Source organism: Mugil cephalus, chromosome 15 (assembly GCF_022458985.1).
Source record: "Mugil cephalus isolate CIBA_MC_2020 chromosome 15, CIBA_Mcephalus_1.1, whole genome shotgun sequence".
NCBI lineage: Eukaryota > Metazoa > Chordata > Actinopteri > Mugiliformes > Mugilidae > Mugil > Mugil cephalus.
Window position 1 is genome coordinate 4,287,697 of NC_061784.1, and position 23,639 is coordinate 4,311,335.

General features: G+C 41.0%; 1 protein-coding gene across 3 annotated transcripts in view; it reads left to right on the plus strand.

The window, feature by feature from the left end:
• LOC125021677 (seizure protein 6 homolog) overlaps positions 1-23,639 on the plus strand; it is an 82,524-nt gene that overhangs the window by 53,139 nt on the left and 5,746 nt on the right. For all 3 annotated transcript variants that reach the window (XM_047607808.1, XM_047607809.1, XM_047607810.1), the window contains exons 4-10: positions 5,641-5,833; positions 13,659-13,844; positions 15,112-15,280; positions 15,785-15,951; positions 16,046-16,240; positions 17,432-17,570; positions 23,237-23,433. In XM_047607808.1, coding sequence (XP_047463764.1) covers positions 5,641-5,833; positions 13,659-13,844; positions 15,112-15,280; positions 15,785-15,951; positions 16,046-16,240; positions 17,432-17,570; positions 23,237-23,433 — 1,246 coding nt within the window. The remainder of the gene's footprint in view (positions 1-5,640; positions 5,834-13,658; positions 13,845-15,111; positions 15,281-15,784; positions 15,952-16,045; positions 16,241-17,431; positions 17,571-23,236; positions 23,434-23,639) is intronic.

Below are 23,639 nucleotides of genomic sequence, written 5' to 3' on the forward strand. Positions count from 1 at the left end.
TAAGTTCTTTCACACTCTTTCAGAGTCATGATGAGGATGGGAGTGTGAAGATGCATGCTTGGAAATATGAATAGCAATCAGCAATGCATGAATTTAAATCTATGCAAAGATGCACACTGCAGCAAATAAACTGAGCCGTCTAGGCCCGAGAGGCATCTCCTCAGAATGTGAGGCTGATTTATCAGAAAGCAACAATCTCATCTCATGAAATGATTTCTAATGCAGAGGGGCCTTTATATCAGCCTTACCGTATGCATCTGGGGGGAAAAAGAGAATATAAGATATTTGAGAACGAGTTAATACACGGTGGATGCATTTTGTTAATCTCAGGAGCACAATGTGAACCATCCCAACTGGGAAAAAAAGAGACAATGGGAAAGTTAGTATTGTATTCAGCTCCTGGATATAGCATGTTCTCATTTACATTCAGCTTTTGCTGATTGGTTAGAATCCATTGTTTTAGACAGCGGGGCAAACAGGAAATGGCCTTGGAAGTTTTATATAGAGGTGAATGTTCAATTAAGATAATGTTTTTCACATAATGAGTCTTTTTTGCATTGAAATTATCAGGAGATGCACAAAAACACCGACTGGATGTGGTGTACCAAGATTAGTCAAACGCAAGCCTGAGATAGCATGGGCAATGAGGTGGGTGCATTACCACGATGTTCCTCTGTATAAGCCAGTGGGTTTTTATCATAGTAATGATGACACTGCAGCTGGTGAGACCAGTGGCTGTTGATTTATTGCCCTCAGCAGCGGGGTCATTTAATTTTCATGTGTAGTAGTATCATTTTGATTACATACTGCTCATTTCTGCATCAGCAATGGCTCCTTTGAGTCTGTCTAAATGTTCACTGCAGAGCACCACCAGATGTTTTTTAACAGTACACTATCAGTGAGAGACAGTCTCTGTGGACAGTTAACTCATTTGCGCACTTTTGGATGAAATGAATAAATAAGGACAGATACATAATGCGCGAAAATTCCGATTAGTTTGACAGATCGTTTACTTCAAAGCCCCGGGATAAACTGATCCTGTGTCGATTTAGAATTTTTATTAGGCTTTTTATTTAAAGATGTGTTATTAAAGCAGACAATAACTCCCTAAGTTCATGATACAGATGATGTAGCTTCTATTTTATGTGGGATTAAATGTATGATATCAGCGGTGACTTTAGTCTCAGATTAAACACCGTGCCAGGCTGCTTTCTGTTTGGATGTGATAAGATGGATCTTCAACCCCCTCTCACTGTTCACTCTCATATTTACACTTACTGGAAGCTCCGTGATCTACAAAGGTTGTGGGTAACACAGAAGCGAGATCAAGATATGCAATAATGTTATCCTTTGAAACAGTTTAGATAGTTTCTTTCATGGTTTGTAATCCAAGTGCAGTTCTAGGCGTCTTTGTTGTCATGCGGCCTTGCAGCATGGTGCGTTCTCTGCATTTGGGTTAGATTGAAAGGACCAGAACTAGAAGACCAATGACCTTGTTCTCTCTAGTTTGCTCATTTTGAATAAAGAAAAAATAACCAATGCAAGAGTATGGAAAGAAGAGAATGATTCAAGTGAAAGAGCACCCACTCAGAGGACGGTCTTAATGTTTTTCCATAGTTTATTTATTTTTATTTTTTTATTTTTTTTTTTTCCATGAGTTGGAATCTGAAACACTCTTTCTTCCCTCAACACAATTCTCAAAATGGCAGCATGCTGTAGATGGCATCCTCTGATAATGTTGTGGTTGGTGCAGGACTGTGCTTGGTCAGCCAAATCCCCGGTTCCACAAATGTGTCTGCTGAGGCAGGGATTCCAGCTAGGACTCTTATTACAGTCCAGAGGAACACGCATGCGTGTGTGCATATGTGCACGTACTGTAGTGCTCGCGTGTGTGTTTTTTGTGTATATGTGTGCGTGTATGCGAGGGGGAGAGAGAGAGACAGTGAGAAAGAAGAAGTCCCTCTGGACATTTGGCTGCAGCACTGGTGAAGATAAGATAGTCTGATGTCTCCTGACATGGCCAATGATTCATAATTGAGGCTGGACAGCTGTTGCTGGCTGCACTGACAAGTCCCAGGGTGGATGACAGATGATAGGGCCCTCTGGGGCCAAACTATCTATCAGTCCAAATGTTCACTGTCCACTATCTGCTCACCTATCCTTCACTAGCCTCCCCAGTATATGGAAACCAAGCAGTCACAGATTTACTCATTAAATATGATAAGCTGCTGCAGTTGAGTAGACTGCATGTTAACTCAGTTTTCTTACCACCACTATACATTTTATGAATGCTGGTATTAATAAAAAGCCCCACTGAATAGCATTGGAAGCATGTGACTGATGGAAAATTGTACACATCCAGGAAACGTGTGCAGAGGATTTGCTTAAATCGGTACTATTTTCAGTTTCATCTTGACAAATATGAATCCGTATTAATATATTTAGTAACACAGATGCTGTCAACATGTTTGCTTGACCCTAATGGGAAAATTCCAAAAGGCAATTTTTTGTTTAAAGACTCAGTAGCTTCATTCTCATCGGGGCCAACACAGTCTGATACCTCAACAGGGCAACAGCAACGATGATTTTCAATAAAGGATAAATGTATTTACTTTTGATATTACATAAAAGCAAATAAAGTACATACAAACACAACAAAAACCATGTCGTCTGATTGCCATGAAAGAAAGACTCAGTAAGGCAGAAGAGGCAGACACAATTCCACATCTCCACTAGAGGCCTGCCTGTGATCCTGGGTGATCGTGCTTGCAGCAGTGATGGCAGCCCATGGCCTTCTGTTTACTCCATGGGATGGAAACCAACCTCGGCGGAATAGGAGCCATACCTCATCGACCACCAACATAAAAAATACTCAATAGTGGAGGCAACCGAAAACACATCACAGTAAAAAAAAAATAATGATTTCCAATGACAACTGAGACATTAACAGAGTCTCCCTTAATTGCCTATAATCCTTAAACAGATTTGATCAAAATATTCGCAAGCTTAAAATGTGTTTCTCAGCTGGTCCAAACTCAACTCTTCTACAGACTGTAATTAAACCACCTCTTTAGTCCTAAGCTGTTTTTATTTATTTATTTAAATGCCCACCTTAAAACACACTAATGTAGTCAACATCTCCACTGCTGTAAGGATAAAATGAACTGTTCTAGTATCTATGGATAAGTGACAAATTATATCATTTACACATTTACTTCCAGATAATCAAAACTGAATTGGAAATGGACTAAACAGCAGCATATTTATTTTCCAACCTTTGAAACAGACTGAGTTTTTATTACAGGTGTGATATGTACAGGGACAAAAAAAAAAAAAAAATCACACAGTACATTTAAAAATTTCACTGCAGATTCTCTGTGGCTCTTATTTGCTAAATTTGCCTGACTAAATTGCAATTCCACATTGTCTGCATGCCAGTCTCATTTGTTGAATACATGAGTGTGAATGTTAAATTGAAGGAGAATTAGTGTGCTGTACTGCGGGGGAAGAATCCCGAAGTTATAAGACGAGCAAGTAGCTGAGGTAACCTGATTTGCAAAACATCCAATCCTTCCATATTAACTCAGAGAAAAAAGGCAGAAGTGGGGAAAAAGGAACAGTGCCTAAGGCTTTGTCATTGCCATTACCCTTGAGGAATGGTGAATCTGGGATTCTAAACTCATGTGACATTCCTTTATTGCTCACTGTGCCACTAATATCAGAGGGTTGTTGAACATTTGAAAGTCGTAGCTGCAATGATACTATGCTGTTTTTGAATTAAAACATACAGAAATCATTCTTTCACACACAAATATCATAGCTGCATATACTTTTTGATTGTTTCTTCAGCTGTTTGACTGCTCTTTGTGTTCTCAGTTTGTCTGTAAACTGAGTAGTGTTGTGTTTAATTCTGGCACTGATTAAAAAAAAAAAGAAGAATCAAATCAATCAAAGTGTCCGACCTCATGGATCACTGGAAGAAGTCACCTCTAAGCTTGGTCTCACAGTGTCCATTAGCCTCTCTGCACTGATTGTAAGCCCCCGGTCGAGTGAGTGACAGTTAAGTCTACGTGACCAAATTCATTTTACTGCCATCATTGTAAATACTCCTCATCCTGCCCACTGTCTCAGCTTTTCCGGGCTGCTGCACTAACACTCCTGAACACATATTGCCTCGGGGACACCAGGCTATACAGAGGGTAACATTTTTTCTGCCTGATGGCATACCTGAGGCCTGAGCCCGCTACCTATGACAGCATTAGCTTTCAGAACATGTCATGAATTCCACTACAGGCTTGAAATAGAGGTGGTTGAAAATGCTTTGATGTGGCACTTGTCTTTCAAGACGGGTTTGATCTATTTTGCATTTGGTGGAACGCAGGTCTAAAATCAGATTTACTGAGCTGTGAGCAGTTAGATTAGCGTTTCGCACTTTACAAATTCCCTCTACTTGTCAGTTGTATTTGTGCAGATCATGTTATAGTGTATACAAGCTCATTGTTTAGTAGCCCGGCCTACAGCGTTTTGTTCTGGTTCACACTCAAATCTTTTTTGGATCCAAATGGCATCGAGAGGAAACCCCTTGTGCCCTGCATGCTCAGGAATCTGAAGACAGAACAGAACAGCCAGTACCTAGCTGGTGAAATATAATAGAGAACACCATACAAATACAATGATAGCGTAAATACGTAACTGCGACACACGTAAATGTGTAACTCTTTGAGAACAAGTTAAGTTGATCTGCAATGGAGAAACAAGCCTAGATTAAGTCTGAAAAATCAAATGCCATGAGTTTCCTTTAGCAAATGCATGGTGAAAGTGTTTTCTTCTATCATACAGAAAAATATTAATAAATCGTGACCTGCAGTTGGATTAACTTTCCTCTTTTATAGCTCTGTGGGGAATTAATCAAACATTGCTCCAAAAGGTGTCAGTACTCCATTATCCTGACAGTTTAACTACATGCAGTACTCCTGAGATTTCTTCGCCAGACTTAGCTGCAGATGCTGCTCAAACCTGTTGAGGACATAAAGCACTGTGGGCAGAGCTGCTTACAGGCATGAGGGGAACACAGGAAGAGGATGAATCAGTCGTACAACTAGCTGCTGTATGTGTGGAATGACCTGCAATTATTCAAAACCCTGTCTACAGTCCAGCTGCAGGTTGACAAAGATGCGGCTAAACCAAGCCGACCCTTCTTTAACTGTGCTGGTTGACAACTGAGCAAAGTAAAAACACCCATTTTTCAGAGCAACATTAGACTTTCAGTGGCTTTCAGTTGAAACTTTACAACCCCAGTGCAGATTTAAGTTCCCATCTGGTGTGAAGTGAAGCCTCATATTGCAAGTCAACAATCGCCAGATTTGTGTGAAATTAGATTTTGTTTTTTATGTTTTGTGTTGGAGTAAAAGTCTACAAATAACTTCTATTTGTATTTGCAAAAGGAAAACGGTGAGGGATAATAAATATGTGAAAGTATGAAAATAAATCTTGCTCCCGCTCTTAGCTTTGAATGTTCTCTTTGCAGTGTGTTGGGCTTAAACGACTCTTCGCAAAAGATTAGCTAGTGAACCATTACGCGGTGCGCGGATGTGCGTCAAACAGGCCTCTGTTTAACCTTGTGACATGGTTTGATTTTAGGTGCTGAATGTGAGCGTGTTGGAGGGAGAGCAGGTGACTGTGGAGGATACGGGTGGTCAAGAACCCTTCGTGCTTGCCAATGGGTCAGTCTTGATGAGGGGCCTTGTGTTGCGCAGCTGGAGCAACCAGATCTCCATCCGCTTTCGTAGCAACCAGCGGTCCGATTCAGGCCTCCTCCTGCTGCATTACCAAGGTGAGTAGTCACTATAATGCTAGCTTTGTACACATGTCATTCACACAAACATATCAGTTTAGACTTGTTTACAATGGACTGAAGATTTAGGCTGTATTATTGCTATGGAAACTATAGCACAGTAAAATGAAAAGAAAATGGAGAATTTTTTTTCAATTTTCCCTTTTCATTTAGCCATTCTTTCTTGTGAGCACCAAATTCCCATTGTCCATTGCACAGATTAAATCCGTAAAGAATAAATTGTAACATGTGAACAAACATTACAGTAACTAGTAGGTGGCGGTAGCAAGCGCTGTCGGTGGAAATAGTTCCGGTATGCTGTTGATAAGCTTTCCCTTGCTTGTGCTGTGCGTGACATTGATCTTCCATGTCCCTAACAATGTCTGTTTATCTAAGCAATCCCACAAAGTGGCCACCAATTACATGCCCCATCGATTTGAGCTGATGGTGGAAGCCGGTGGACAAAACATTCATTCCACCACATTACTGTGGCACTTTCATCAGCTAGAAAATGAAAGGGGCCGTCAAAACGGTGCTGCTGATTGTGAGATAAATCAGCTCATCGCTGTCGGATGTGTGAGTATCACTGTGTGGTCAGGCTGAAGGATGACAGCGAGGGGTCTGTCCAGATAATACAAAGTGATGCATAGCCGAGGACGGATTGTGACACATTGCTGAAATATTGCAGTATAGTATCACATCAGTAGGTGTACTTTTCCCCTTTGCCTCTTTTTTTGCAGTTGAGTAATCAGTATAATTACGTGAAATGTGTTTTTCCAGGTTTACTGATTATTGTGTATGGACAACTTGTTCTACTTGCTTGTATCGTTAAAATATCTCGATCCCTACTGCGCTGATCACCGGATGCTGAGAGGACTCCGCAGGCGAACTCAGTGGGGACACTACGTATATGTACTGCTGATCCTCAGTGTTATTAATTGAAACGGCTGACTACAGCATGTTTTGTGACCCACAGAGCATATGCTCACACCTCCTCATAAAGAACATGAATAACCAAGTGGTTTTTTGTGTCCTGCACATGCATATGATCCTAATGAGATAAAAACCCAGACGAGGCTCATAACCACGCAGGAATGTATTGTTCATACCTGTATCGGTCAAGGAAAGGCTTATCTTTATTAAAACAGTACTCTCTGAAATAGAAGAGAGGACTTGCAGACATTTGAATGGGACACATAAGCCAGCACATAAGCCAGATGTTTGCTCTTCTAATGTTAGCTGCAAAAATAGCAACTCTATTAAAACACATCTTTGTGAGACTGTGAGATCGATAGAAGAGACACCTAAAAAAAAAAAAAAAAATTATTATAAATAGCTCATTTTAAAAACATCTTGATAATAGAGCATGGCTTACACACAGTGGTAATACCTGGACCTCGGTGAAGAAATTACACACGCTGCCTTTTGTTGATTTATAGTTAGACACATCTTCCTGGACTACTAGAAACAAGTGCAGAATTATACAGAGAAATGAATAATTCGGTTCCCTTTGTGTCAGATCACATATCACTAGCAAGTCTCGGCGGAGGCAGTGGGCATGCAAATGTAGGATATGTGAAAATACACCATAGATGCAGCAACTTATACTATATAAATGACTGGTCTGTGAAGATGACAGTTCTTACAGGCGAGCCGGTAGATATGTGATCGAGGGTTCCAAAGTGGCCAGCTAAAGAATACTTAGTGTCTGGCTCCTTTCTCTGTATTTTCATGCATGTGAAACACTTCACCACATAAACCACTTTCTGTTTTGTAATTTAAAAAACATTTAAAAAACAATCAGATGTGCAGTGTTTGAAAGTTGATGTGACAAGTTCACTTACACCGAGAAAAGACAAACAAACAAAATAACAATGAGCAGATTTCTTGAAGATTAGGCGTGTTGGAGATGGAGAAGATATTTCAATTTGTGTTCCCCTGCTTGGTAAGCAAAGTATCCCCTTGTCCTTTATAATGGTCTGTGAGTAATGCGATTGGACAAGCGCGGAAAAGGAGACAGCACTGTGCAGAGACGCATCTCAGCTCGGGGTAATTAATATCTGCTACAACGTTAGCTGTGCCTGCGATGGCAGACTGATGGATGCCTCTATAACATCAGTCGTGTGCCTGACACTTCGAACATGATTAAAGGTGTGTTTTACTGTTTATGTTGAGAGTGGGGGGTGGGAGTGTGGGGAATGAAGAGATGCTTGCATGCGTGCGCACACAGGCACCCATTCTCATTTACAGCACAGCATTCAATCTCAATTGTCCATCTATTTTTAAAATGTATGCAACAACAATCTTATAAAACATGAACATGTGCATGTAGAGTGTAAACTGGCCTGTATGCACTCCATCAGTATTGCTTGCAGAGTCAATCTGAATTAACTTAGCAAAGTATGAAAGTATTATTTAACTACAGAAAATAGTATTTACTCTTTTTGGGTTGTATTTCTAGACCTTATTTTATGTTAACGCAAAGGAAACTCTCTGGTGTTCAAATAGGTTCCTCATTACTCCATAATTGGCTTCTTATGTAGACATCAGTCTGCACAATTTAAGTCTAAAGAGTTTTTCTTTTTTTTTTCGTAACAAGGACTGTTTGCAACTCCAAAAACAGAGTCGGCGTGCGAGAATGCTTCATCCTAAGCATCTGTAATATGAAAGGAATCATAGGCTTTGATACAATTAATTTAAAAATGGGGAAGAGCTGTTGTGCATTGACTTCACCAACAGATTTGGAAAGCAGTCATAGATATATTTTTACAGATATACGTCAAAGAAAAGAGAAGTACATGAATCGCTGCATTACGAAAAAAACAACCGGAATCCTGACACCGAAACCTGGTGCTGTGCTTCTCATTTTGTGTCAGATAATGTTAATTCATGCTATATTTGTTTGATGAAGCCATACCTTAGGTCACTTCTTAAAAAAATAGCAATAAAAATATAAACAGAAGATTTGTGATCACTCCTCGTCATCCTTTTAACGTCCGGTCCGACGCTACAGTATTATGTGGCTAATGTTACTTAATGTTAACTGACGTTAATTAAACTAACTGAAACTGAGGCTAATCCACTTTTCTAAATCGATACTAGTTGTTATGGATCATTGGCGAGTCCGTTGTTCTTAATTTGATATAGTAATCCACATTTTCCTCAGTCTGTATTTACTGACACATTTCACCATGTTTATGCCGCTCAGGGGGCGTGGCCACCAGGCGGCAGTGACATCAATGCATACCTTCTATACCAGTAAAGACATATTTAAACACATTTTAAACAGACAGTTGGTAGATGTACTCAGAAATTGCCATCTTTTGCAATTTTCACAACGTGTGCAGTTAAATAGAACACTGCACGTGGGAATATTGATGATCAAAGGTTTAACTTAGGGTAGAATTCGATCACAATTCAATTACTCTTTATCATGCAGCTCATGAAATAATTGCCTTCACATCTGACCTCTTAGTGTCAGATGAGCTTGAATTGTGAAGTCAGGATTTTGTAAACTGCATGGAGTATAATCAATGGCGGCGATGTCTTACAGGGATTATATATTGGCATTAACTAATAAGCTGCATTGACAAGTGGGGGGAATTGCTAGAGAACTGTGGCATGTGTTCCACTACTGTTCACGTGATCTGAGTAGCATTGATGAGATTCTGCCTCTGGCCCAAAGTTATTTCTCTTTAATGGCCGTTATTGAGTAAATGACCATTAACATCGAGTTTAACTCAGCCACATAAATACCAGCAGACCATATCACAGTAAGAAGTATGGTCTGACTTTCTACAACTAAATCACTTTCCGAGAAACAACAGTATCGACCTTTGTGTGAAAAGGAAATGCTTTGATGCACACCCAGGACATGAGGCTTTGGTACAGTGACAGTTGCACTCCCCCACAAGTCGCCTATTGACTAAGGGACTGCTGTTACAACTATATATCAGAACAATAACGGAGTCTAGGTGACGAGGTGCTGGCACACAATTGCCTCTCTACGGAAAGACATTTTTCTCTAAATGTCAGTGTGACACGCAGTGGATAATTTTATCCAAATATACCGCCATTAACAATAATAACAATCTACATTCATTATTTGTGTTCTGTTTTTCTGTTACCCCATTTCATTATCTCCCGCCCTCACCGTGCCATATTTGATCCTATTCCAGCTCTCTACCTGAAGGGATTCAGGAAACACATACAGCAGTGTAACAGTTTATTAGAGCTAAATTGAAATGCATTTTATCTGTTTGTCCAAAATAAACTGGAAAACTTACTGTTACCGGCTTCTGCAGCTCATCTATTGTGTTTAGTCAAGAACATTTGTCCATTATTGGCTGAAGAGCAGCGCTCTCAAATTAAAGTGCTCAGGCAAACGAAACACGTGCATGCAGCCAAACAAGGCTCATTAATGGCAAGGATGTGCGAGTGAATGCGGGTTTCACTCCAAGCGCTCTCTCAGGAGATGTTTACTCTCCTTTAAGGGTTCACCTTAAGCAACCGCTGACAGAGGGCTGAAGAAACTGTAGCTCATTATTGGATCCAAGATACACATTAATGGTTCCCCATTTGTTGACGTGGGATACTTGATTTCCACATGAGTGAGAAAAGGCAGAACGCAAAACAGAAATGCTCTGGATTCAAGAAAGTCAGTGTAAACAATCACTTGTGATAAGAAAGACTGGAGTCGTTTCTGTTGACGGTTTGTGAAGAGGTAAAGGGAAATGACAAAAATAAAATGAAAACAACATTTAGTCTTTTTTTAGGTGCCTTATGATATTCTATTGGTTATGACAAGATATATACAAAACAACTTCTTTATGACTGTCATTTAAATCCCAATGGCTTTCAGCTGCTCTTCCCTCATTCCAATAGTGCTTCAAGGGAACACTTTTTAACCCGATATTAAACGAAGTGATACTATTTCATTGCGTGGAAGACATGCAGCGTCTTTTTCTCCTTCAGTAAAACATTTGTTTTCATTTGTGTTGCACTATACCACTGCAGGTGTTTGGAAACCATGTTGTCTAAAATCTTATCTGAAATACTTGTGCATACTTGACGGTTTACCTGAGCGTTACCAACATGACTATTTCCTCACCTCTACAAGAAAACAATAACTAAAGACATAAGCTCCACATCTGTTTCCTGTGGCTCCACAGTACCATCAGCTAATCTTCCTGGCTGCCTGCACTCTGGATCTATTATTTCTAATGGCAAAACAATCAGACTTTATGGCCCAGCACCACATCTACTGGAATGGAGGCGGCACGTAATTTAATACTTCAGGAATTGGCTCCGCAATTTTTGCCTCTGGCTCTCTCACTGCATGCTCAATAGGGATGTAAATGCTGCTATGATAATGGCAATAACTAGGTTCATTGGAGCTAGTGATAAACTATGAATGGAATGGATGACCCAGGGGCAGTGTACTTCGTCCCTGTGGCTCACTGATTTACTGCAAACAAAAGGCCTGTTTCATTATGAAGGAAACCAGTGGCTTGTGTAAAAGAAAAGTATAAGTCGGTAGTTTCACAAACCTTTATAGCCATCATGCATTTAGGACTGTTTTCCCCCCGAGTTCAAGTTCAAAGATTGATAGCATGGAATTTTTTAATAGACAATTTAGTTTCAAGGTAATGGTAGAAAACATCACTAAAGAGTTTTTCATCTACAACTGACTGGCTGCATCGAAAGCCCTTTAAATCCAACCTGCTGCACGCCGTCTAATCTTTTTTTTTGTGCCGTTTAACCTCCACTTGCTTAGGGAACACTGACCCTGTCTATCAAGTGTCTGATGCTTCAGCTCTGAACTGAGGTTGGGAGGCCATACATTTTCATTAAAACCTGAGTCAGTATCTAACAAATGTTGCAGTTTGTGATCTGAATGAATTAAAATTAGATCAAAAATATCAGAATGTCATTGTACATGAAAATGTACAAATTGTATTGTGACTTTCAGATTCTGAATTAAATATTAGCTTTAGTTTGAATCCACAAACCCACTCGGGCCTTTCTGTGTGGAGCTTGCATGTTCCGCCCGTGTCTGCGTGGGTTCTCTCCAGGTACTCCGGCTTCCTCCCACAGTCCACAGACACAAATTAAAATGAAATCTAAATTGACTGTAGGTTGGGGCAGTGTTTAGTTTACTGAGTAGAGCAACCGCCCCATGTGTTGAGGCTACAGTCCTCCCTGCCTCCCATTTCCTGTCTGGCTTCACTATGCTGTCCATTAAAGGCTAAAAGCCCCAAAAATATATTTAAAAAAATAATGTGTTAACCCTGCAATAGACTGGCGCCCTGTCTCGCCTACTGACAGAGAATGAATGAATGAATATTATTAATATTAGTACATTAAAATTATCATCTTTAAGCAGTTAAAGTAGATACATTAAAAACTGAGCAACACAAGTTTCATGTAAAAAAATTCAGTTCTAGTTTTTGTAGACAGCCTCACACTGAGACTCCTCAACAACAACAATTTAAACAATTCGACAAAAAAGTCCCCCCATGTTTATTTTGTAAATGCCAAACAATCATATTAACATAAGTAGATTAAGGTGTTTACACTACATGGGCTCTGCTGGATTATTATCATAATTGCTTTTAAGGCTGCTAATATTATTTCAACACAAACAGGTCTTCAAGCTGCCCTCTTCTTAATTGTTCTTCTATTAGCAGTTGTTTAGTGTTTGCATTCATTCCATTAAGCTGAAACATGACATGCAACCTGAAAGGTTTCTGTAGCTTTTTGTAGGTTTCAGTTTTGCGGCGGTCCGTTGATGTTACTAAGCCATAGTGGTTCCAATTATGTTGCTTGTCCTGTTGTTCGCACATTTCCCGAAGTTTTAAAGTTTTAGTCTGGTCATTAAATTGCCTGCACTAATGAGGTAGAACAGTGTGGTTATTAGACGGGAAGAGAAAGGCTGTTTAATAGCTTCCATTAAAGACCTGGTAAGCTTACTTCATTATCCATGTGAACTCCATCCCCATCCTACACCATTTATTTAAAAGCAGGAATGGGACAACAATGCAAAGCGAGTCGGGAACATTGATCTTACCCCGCTGCAATTGCAACTCTTTGACAACCACTATAGAGACTATTCCTCCTCCATCCGTCGTGTTACAGACCCGCTATGATGTTAAAGTGATCGGCGATACTTCCATTTGTCAAAGTCTTTGCAGTGGCTCTACACCAAATCGCACGGTGATGATAATTAGGGCTGCAAACACGTCTCTGGGCATTTGCATACTACTGGAAAACCGCAATTAAGAGATGGAGTGTATAAAAACACAGCTGAAGGATGGTAAAGTGTGCGTGTTTGAGGGTGAATCGAGAAGACAGAAGAATAGATGGAAACTGTACTTGATTTATCTGCAGAACCTAACACATTATATGTACTGTAAATATGTAATGGTGTTCAGCAGTGGTTTGGAAGAGAGACAGCCTGGTCAACAATGAAACAAAACAGAAACGGAAGAGGAAACACAATGCAGGACACAGAGGATTATGTTGTGGAGCCAGTTAACATTGTTGGCACTTTTGGCCGGAATGATGCTGGACTGGATTCTCCTTAGACAAACAAATCATTCAGACCCGGGAAATCATGAATCTAAAAACTTATTTGTTTCCTCCCCTCAAATAACTACTGTCTGATGTATTGGACATAACAGGAGAAATCACAGCAAAAATACGACCCCATTTGCCTTGTCTTCAGAGAGATGCCAGCCAGAAATAACACAGGAAAAAACAACAACAATCTTACTTGCATTACAGTTTGATAAAGGAGCTCTTTTGTTTTCTACTTTTTCCTCAGCTTTTGTGCTGAGCTGTGCATTTCCCAAGGAGCCTGCCGGTGGAGAAGTTTCGGTCACACACCTCCATGCCAGCGGAGAGGCCTACTTCAGTTGTTTCACCGGATACAAACTGCAAGGCCCCAAAATGCTCAGCTGCCGCAATGCAACAACACCTTACTGGAGTGGGAAGGAACCGCGATGTGTGGGTAAGATGAACTGGTTCTTTGGCTCAGTTTAATATTACAGCATGTTAGGGCATTGATGTAGCTCTCACAACCGGCTCAGAATTTAAATTAAACAACATCTTTATTAAAACCTTGAACCTGCCCTGGTTCCAATGCTTACACAATTGTATTGACATTCATTTTGTATTCATACTTAATTAAACATGCTTATTTTGACAAGTCATTTCTCCAGAAACTTTGTTTAAAGCTTTATTTTACACGTCAAATCCACATCCACTATATTCAAGCCAGACTAGTTCACATGGCATTCATTAAGCTAATCAGCAACAGGTAAATCCCTCTGAGTTATGAATGTGTCTGTTACATTCCTGTGCACCAGTGGTCATGTCGACCAGCAATTATTGGTATGCCTTAGGTGAGAAGGAGCAACTATAGACAGAGACTGACGGAGAGGGAGATGGCGAGGGAGAATTTCCAACAAAATTTGGATGCTTCAGATAAAGAAACTGTGCGTTCACAGAAAGGATTACAGTCTAAAACAAAAAAGGACTGACAGCAGCTGTTGTGGCTTTTACTGGCAGGAGAATGGAAACAGTAGGGAAGAAGCTGAGGGCCGGCAGACTATAGGCATACGTCATGTGTCAGTGGGGGAGGACAAAACTTCCATGACGAAGCTTTAATGGCTATTTAGAATATGACAAATGAATCATCTAAAAAGTGAAAAAAATTAATGAGGTGAGACTGTTTCTTTTCAGCTTTCCCCGAGAAAACAGGTGATTTTGATTAACGAAAGCTTCCACACTAGGTTGTCTCCAGCTGAGTTGATTAGTCGCACTAAGAGGCCAAATGAATGTGTTTGCATGTGATTCACAGCACGGGGAGCGCTTTTTTTTTCTTTTTTTTTTGGAGATGGGGCAAAACAAGGCCATTGGACCCGGCTTCCTTAATTAGAACTGGGCCACATGACTATCCTTTCGCTGCTGGTAAATGCTCATCTGCCGCCTCCAGCCTTTCACTGTGCATGCCTGCAGCTGCTCTGAACTGATAGTGTTACTGCTGCCGTTTTGCTGTTCTGTTCACAAACAATCAGACACTCTCAGACCCAGGAGAGCCGCCTAGTGTAGCCCAGCCACAGTCCACTGGATATTGATGCAATCTATGCTCAGACAGGGACTTTTCTCTAAAATCCCCCCACCATTGTTGCCGTCATTACTTTTCTCATCCAGTTTTACCCGCCCCCAACTCTTTGTCCTCTCCCTCTCTTTCCTCACCACTTCTTCTCATATAGCGTCCTGCGGGGGGATGATAAAAAATGCTACCTACGGCCGCATCGTCTCTCCCGGTTTCCCCGGCAATTACAGCAACAATCTGACCTGCCACTGGGTCCTGGAAGCCCCCGAAGGCCACCGGCTTCACATTCACTTTGAGAAGGTGGCCCTGGCAGAGGACGATGACAGGTGGTACAGACACACAAAATCAAGCATACAGTAGGAAAGTGTGGACGTTTCAGTGTCTTCAGCTAAGGCGTCAAGTTTTAAAACTCACTTTATGAGTAACAGTATTCCTGCAGTGAGGAAACTCTTGAGTGCTATAAATGGGAAAAATCTTTAAGGAGTGACAGATGAAATTGAAAGGACCTTTTATCATTATAATCCTTTAAGACCGTTCTGTCAGGAAAATGAATGGAAGGCACTAGAAGGTAGTGAGACGTAGGAAACGGCGAATGCACTGCATTTTCTTCTCTAACTACTCCACATGGCTATCGTCATGCATGGCCATTCACCTCATTACAGAGTGTAGAACGTTATCACAAAGTTATTACAGCCACAACTGGAAGAGTGAGCAGCTCTCCGTTTGCTTCTTACTTCTCTTTTTTTCCCCCTTCTTTCCTCTCAAGGCTCCCTTACATCTTTTTTTTTTTTAATCTCTGTTCCTTCCATGTTTTTATTTTATTTTTTCAGGTTGCTTATTAAAAACGGCAACAACATAGACTCCCCCCCTGTGTACGACTCCTACGAGGTGGAGTACTTGCCCAACGAAGGCGTGCTCAGCACCGGACGTCACCTGTTCGTGGAGTTCACCACAGACGCGACGACGACTTCCACTGGTGCAGCCATCCGATACGAAGGCAGGCAGATCGTTCGCCGTCACGCCGTTTTCTGACAGCGCGCTCCCCGTCGCGTGTGTGTGTTTCACGCGTTGTTCATGTGTTGTGTTCACAGCTTTCTCGAAAGGGACGTGCTACGAGCCCTTCGTGAAGTACGGCAACTTCAGCAGCAGCGACTCCACCTACAGCGTGGGCACAGTGGTAGAGTTTTCATGTGACCCCGGCTACACGCTGGAGCAAGGTTCTGTAGTGATTGAGTGCATGGACGCACAAAACCCGCAGTGGAATGAGACGGAGCCAGCCTGCAGGGGTGAGTCAAGAGATTTCGACTCAAGTAATTGTGGGGTTTTAAATCTTTTTTTTTTTTTTTTTCCCACTAGAGAAGAACTTAAAGGCAGCTAAAACTGACCCAAGGACCCAAGGCTCTCATTGTATGCTTGATCACAGCCGGAGTCAGCAAAGTCTTTTTGTTCAAATATTAAAAACCACCGGCAGTTAACTATATCTTCCTAAGCTGCTTTCCTCTGATCCATGATAAATTTTCTCTTAAAACTGTAACAATGATTTACTTGGATATGTGTGCTTGCAGGGCAGATTTTAGAAGTGCTCAAGATTAAAGGCATACAATTGCCGGGCTAAGATGAAGCCTGCCACAGTCCGCAGACTATGCACCATATTTAATAGCGGCCTGAGCCTGAGCTCTTCCCTTCTCCTCTCATTCACGCACACACGCACACACACGCACACACACACACACGCACACACGCACACACACACACACACACATGCGCGCGCACGCAAGCAGCTGACCTTACTCATGGTTTGCAAGTTCATTCTACCACAAAGTGAAATTGAAAAGCTCTCTGGTAAGCCTAGATAGATCAGAAAATTTAATTTCTGCACTTATGGGTCATGGTCACCAAGCACTTTAGTGACAGTGCACAGTTTTGCGAGGATGATGCCAAGGAGCTTGTGCAGGTGTATTATATATTATTACGTATCGAGACGTATTTGTTTAAGTTGCACTCTCTTGCCAGTTCATTAGGTACATGAGGGAAAACAAATGTATTCTAATATAACCCTAACTCTTAGCTTCATGGAGGTATGCAGCACTTTAATCAAAGAACTGGTGATTCAAACTTGTTTTCATTCATGTTTCTGTTATTTTGACAATCACGTTTTAGTCAGGGGGCAAGGCTAAATAACAAACACTTTCTTTGCGGTGCCAGTTTAACAGCACCTCAAACTACTGACTCCAAAATGATCATCCAGTTGAAATGGAAGCTTTTTACTCTGATTCATCATAAACTGAGCATTAGAACAGAACAGAAATAAAAAGGCTTTGTGCAGGAATGTTACATTACAATACACTTCTTTCTGCTGATATGCTTAGACCAGATTAGGCAAGCGTGCGTATATTTAATAGACTGTGGTATTTATTTTCATATAAGCAGTTACTGCTTGTTCCTCGTTGTCAACCTGCAGCGTTTGTGTGTTGCAGCTGTGTGCAGTGGAGAGATCACGGACTCTGCTGGTGTGGTGTTGTCTCCTAATTGGCCTGAGGCGTACGACAAGGGGCAGGACTGCATCTGGGGTATTCATGTGGAAGAGGACAAGAGGATCATGCTTGACATCCAAGTGTAAGAGTCTGCACCCAGGTGTAAGAGTGGAAATCACACGGGGAGGTTAGGGAGGAGGTCAGATTGACCTCGGGATGTTAAACACTCCATTTCCAGACATAAACACACACGCTCTTTGCGACTTTCTCATCTTTGCCCTTATCCGCACAGACGCTATGACATGCTCACGGGGAAGCGTTTCTGCGGCTGCAGTCACTAATTAGATTTTTTTTTACATCTTCTGCATTAAGAATTCTGTGTCGCTTCCAGCTCGCTCTCTGACCAGATTAGCCAGTAAGCCTCCTTGCTCTCACTTCCCTGGTGTCTGCCTCAGAGTTGGCTTTGAAATGAATATGCTCTGGCAGTGAACTACTCTGAGCCACTTATCCGGCCTACCCAACAGTAATTCTGCACACATGCACACAGATGTTAAAATAGATGCATGCGCACACAAATACAGTCGCACCATTTCGCCTTTGCCCATCACTCTTACATGAATGCCCCTTATACCACACACACACACACACACACACCAACAGTCTGCACCAGTTATTGGTCTTAAATGAAGCGAAAACAATCACATCGCCTCGTTTCTTTTTATGGAACACTTCTTTAAAGACAAAAAAAAAACAAAAGATTAAATGTGAGAATTCTTCTTGTTATCTTTCATGGATTTATCCGTTTGCCTCGGTAGAGTGATTACCACATGCATCCTATAGTGAGCACAAAAACTACAGCATAAGTGATTTGTGTTATTGCCTGAAGCGCTTGCAGAGAAGAGGGCACAGAGAGGTTAAAATTAAACCAGTGGGAATACTGCCCGCGGTTGTAGAAAAACACAGTCACTGCCGAAGCTCAAACAGAAGCTATTGTAAGCTATTGGTCACAGTGATCATTAATGCATGCAGGCGTTTGCTCCCTTCAGTTTTGATATCTTCTGTACCCAGAATTCTTTCTAAATAGTCTATTGGCATTAAAAGGAATGACTTAATTATGACATGAGGTACTGGATGTGCTGCAGATAAATCACCTACCTTTTTAGGACCACCCTCAAAAAAAAACATTGTCAACACAGATCAGTCATGACATTATGACCACTTCCTAACATTGTGTAGGTCTCCTTGTGCGTCCAACAGTTGTGACTCATCAGAAAATGGACATGGGTCTTCTGAGGGTGTCCTGTGGTGTCTGGAAACAGACTGTTGTTAGTGGAGGGCCTTTGTGTCCTTTGACTGGAGGGAAAAAGCAGAAATTCAGAGTTCCTGACGAATACACTTCAGTGCACAATGTTTAAATCACTGTTCAGTATTAATCCTAATGTTTAACACTAATTTGGCATCTTTCATCTTGTTTCCCATGCTACATTGCATCAATAGCTCAAACCTTATTTATGATTTACACATGATCGGATTATGATTGTGTTATTGGATATTTAATGGTATTCCAAAAAATATTTTCAGAACAATCTAATGCCGTGAATCACACCTGAGCAGACAATAGCGCTCTCAGTCAGAAGTGAGCAGGGCTCCGCTGCGGATTCTCTGAGATGACAGTGATTCAGGGCAGTCAGGTGTCTTTGAGAAATCACAGACGTCTTCGCACACCGCACAGAGGCTGGAAAAGTATCATCATTCGTAGCTTATTGTGTGATCTTTGTAGAACCTCTATATTGTGCAGCTTTTATTTGGTCGCCGTTATTCTGCATACCACTCATTTGTGTTCACGTTGTGTTTGTTATCATCATTAATCATTAACCATCAAGGCCAGTGATGTTGTGGTTTCTACCTAAACTGCATCCAGATTAGTAGGTCACAACACAACAAATACACTGGTTTTGCGTTTTGTTTCAATTATTTCGCTGAATCAAGTGTATAGAATATTGTTTAATTTCTCCTAGATATGATATAATTATGGTTTGCTGAAGTAAGTTTTTTTTCTATAGCCTCAGCTCTGTATGCTGCTGCATAATCACAATGCACATAATTCCCCAAATGATATCCGTCAGACTTACGAGCACCGAGATATGAGCCATCACTCAAATGTGATCCACAGATCAAGAGGGAATAATAGCATCAGAGGATACCAATAAAACACAATGTCTGAATGCCACACAGGGGTTTGTGTGACCCTGCATGGCTCTCTGTTCTTTAGATGAAGCTTAAGACTTAGTGATTAATGTCTGATGCTGAAAGCCAGCCAGTGTACCTAGGGTAAAAAAAAAGATCAGAGGGGATTTGTTTTTTCCATGCAGCAGTAAACAAATTTGATTGGAGGTAAACTGTTTTTCATTCAGAGACCTCTTTAAATTGCACAACTTTGTTTTAATCTGGGCCACGTGAGGGTGCAGCGGCCGGCCTTAGTTGATCTCAAGGTTGCTCATGCGTGGCTTCCGCGGCAGTACAAACCCAAAGCTTGTCTGATCAAAGCAGGCCCCACCATTACCTTCTTGTCTGGTCCAATCAGCTCGAGGATAAAATTCCTGAAGGCCTGGTCAACATGTAATTTGTGTCAAAGAGTTTTTGTGTCCATGCATTTTGCATGTTGTAGTAGCAAAAGGCTCTTGTGGTTAAGAGCTGCCTCATTATAAGGGTGGGCACACACTTTTCCACGTTAATGAGAATGTTTTCTGTATTATCATTCATCACTGTGCCTGTGCTAGCAATTACAGAGGAGCAGTGTGCATAATGAGGACTGATTAATTAATTTAGGCCAAACAGGAGGGCTGGCTCCTTGCTAATTAGCATGGAGCACGGCTGGAGCAAGAGCCAGAGACAAGAGGTTACAGCTGATATCCCCACCTGTGGAACACAGCCAGGTAAATGGCTCACACGTGTGGATGTCAGCATTCAGAGTATGTTGTTTCGAAGTGCAGTGTGATAAGGAAGTGTCTTTAACAGTGTTAATGTTTGTGTCAGCTTACTAACCACGAATGGGGACTTTTTAGATGGCACATATTGGGTTTATAGAGACCTCTTGTGGAGGCTCTGAGCATTACATGTCATCGGCAAGTCGGCCTGTGTTGAGGTTGTGTTGGTGCCGGGAAACTAAATTGTTGTTTTTATTTCATTTGAACAATTCAAATGTCAAATATGTGTATGCGAAGGTGTAGAGGGCTACCTTTGAAAGCATGACACAGAAGGCAATTTCCATTTCAGTCAGAGATACTGGAAATTTGCTGGGTTCTTTAAACGTGACAGGTCAGTGAAGGTGATAAAAAGCTTGAGGCTTGTTGGGAAAAAAAAATAACTGTCATCCCCTCATCTGCACAACTGAGCTCGTGCCATTTATATGCAAAAGGGGGGTTTTCAGAAGTTCTCGCAAACGTCCTTTCGCATGCACGCCCTGCAACTTCGCGAAGGCACAGTGAAGGGGATATTTAATCGAATGAGACAACGCTTTGATACACTTTGCTGTCCTCAAGTTGAGTGGACAAGCATGACGGCAGTCTCAGGGTCTGCGTGGATCAGGCAGACTGTGCACTGCTGCAGCTATGAAAGCCATACATGAACACCCTTGAGACAAAGAAATGTTTTTCATAATTGCCAACAAAATGATCCGCAATATGCCTTCTGGCAATACCCCCACTCCTCCTATGGTTGTCTTAAAGCAGGGAAGCATTAGAGAGAAGCAGGCATGGTGGACAGCCTTTATTCATGAGCAACAGGTAAAGGGCAGCTATGACAATTTGGCGGGTTCTCTTTTGTGTTGTGCACAGATGGGCTTATGGGACTGTTTAGCAGATGGTTACGAGCCTGCAGTCCAGACGCAGTTCTACTAAAAAAAATATATATATATATCCACATTGCCTGTTATTAGAAGCTTGTGCAGGTTGCTTCTTTTTCCTGGATTCATCAATTAAGGTGTTCGGTACAAAAACACTAAAGCCTTTAGTGTTATTCATTTCTCCTGCTGACGTCCTCTTAAAAGCTACAAGGTCTATATGTGCATGAAGTGTTGGCATGGAGATTGAGAGGTAACATTCCTGTCACTTCTATTCAAAGACGCTGGTTGTTAAAGAAGTAGTAGAGTACCTTGTCCCTCAGCACCTCATTTCACTCAGGTTCATACAGCTGGTGTTCATTATTTTTGTCTGGCAGGAGAAGCTCATCTATATTTCTGTGGTACATAGTGAGATCGTTAAGTCCATGATCTTCCCGCTTTAGGAACCAGCTCGTTGTGCCTGAATACACCTTCAGGTATATATTCAATTGTTATGTTGGTTATTTGTTAATACTGGGAGTCAGCATGACGTAATCAGGGTTTTGTTCCCGCTCAAGCGTAATGTGGACAGTCTGTGGGGGCAGCTTGTGCATGACAGATTTAGTGGAGATAAACAGACTCAGGTCAATTGTTTGCCTCCAAAACAAAGTCTGTGAATCTTGCATTCTAGTATATTCAGATCTAATCGGAGAAAGCTGGGAGAAAAAGGAAAGAGAATGAGGAAAATTGTGAACAATTTTGTTCACATGTGCTTCATTGGATCACGTTTGGATCACATTTGAATTTATATTTTCACATTAGTTAAATGTAAATTAAGTCAATTAGTGGTCTTCAAATTATTTACTACATGCTCCATTGTAGATGTTACACAATTTAAATGTCTGCACTATGTATTTATTGTATGTTGTGTTTTTTTTTAATTATTCTTTTATTTATTTATTTATTTATTTGTTTGTTTATTGTGAGTAACATACAGATGATTGAAGGCATTCTTGAGGCAGTGTGATGTCTCTGTGAAGTCATGTAAAACCACCTGTCTTCCATTCTATATGTTTCTTTCAGGTTCTGTGAGATCCACTTGTTACGGAGCTATCTCTACACATCGCACTGTGCTACAGTTAGCGCTGTGGTTCTAATCAGCACAGTTTAGTGAATATTAACATAACCCAGTGCAGACATATAAGCATATCTGCTCTGCTATTTTGACACCTGCCATAAGGCACGCAAAGAGCAACTGCGTTCCCCCGCTTATTGTATCAGCAGGGGACGGCAACTTCTGTGGTTTATTCGTTTTCTTCCACCCATTTCTCCATCCCCAGTGTATGAATAAATGTCAAGCTTTGCTGATGCTCTATAAAGACAGCAAGGACATACAAATCTCCAAATGGAAAAGGTTAATGCATTCTTAAGTTAAACATGGCAGCAGAGACTCTGTCAAACTCTTTCTTGACGACCTCATATTCAGTCTTGTACAAACATTAGATTGTGGATTAGGTAATGTTCAGATCACATATTCAGTATTTATTTACCTTTCTGGCTTCTTTAGCCCTTTTAAATTCCTGTAATCTTGTTTTCCATGTGTTACAGCTTTTGTGCAGGGCTCGTAAAGGGCAATTAAAATGGCTTTTTCCTTTGGATTATTATGCCTATATATGCACATTAGTACATATTCATGAGGGCAATGTGGGGAGCGAAGAGACATACACCATGAATTATTTAGTGTTTACTTCACATCCGATCCGTCCAATATAAACAGAATTAGAATTTTCCAAGTTATGCTGACATCCCCCTAATATCATTAGTTTTTTTTTTGCTTTCATCAGCTTAACTTCAGTGTAAACAGAAAATGCTCCGAGCACAATCCTCACAAAATACACCGCCAGAGAAATGGGACACTGTGTATAGTTGGAAAAAAAAAAAAAAAAGAGTGATATAATTTTTTCATCATATTTTCTTGTCTATCCCAGTCTCCATGTGGGTAAGAATGACCTGCTGACCTTCTACGATGGGGATGATCTGACAGCCAACATCCTGGGCCAATACAGCGGCACGAAGCCTCACTTCAAGCTCTACACCTCCATGGCTGATGTCACCATTCAGTTCCAGTCTGATCCTGCCACCAACATCTACGGCTACAACAACGGCTTTGTGGTTCACTTCTTTGGTACGGATATACTTTCGTTAAGCTCGGGGAAATAATGCTGAAAATGAAATATGCTATGAGGGCTGATACAAGTATTTTGTCAGTTGATCATATATTTTTTTGCTCACGCTAAATAAACACAACTTCTTACATTTAACTTTCAAACTTTTATTCAAATATATTGCTGCATGTGTTAACGCAACTTCTGTGAATGACCCAAATGTCTG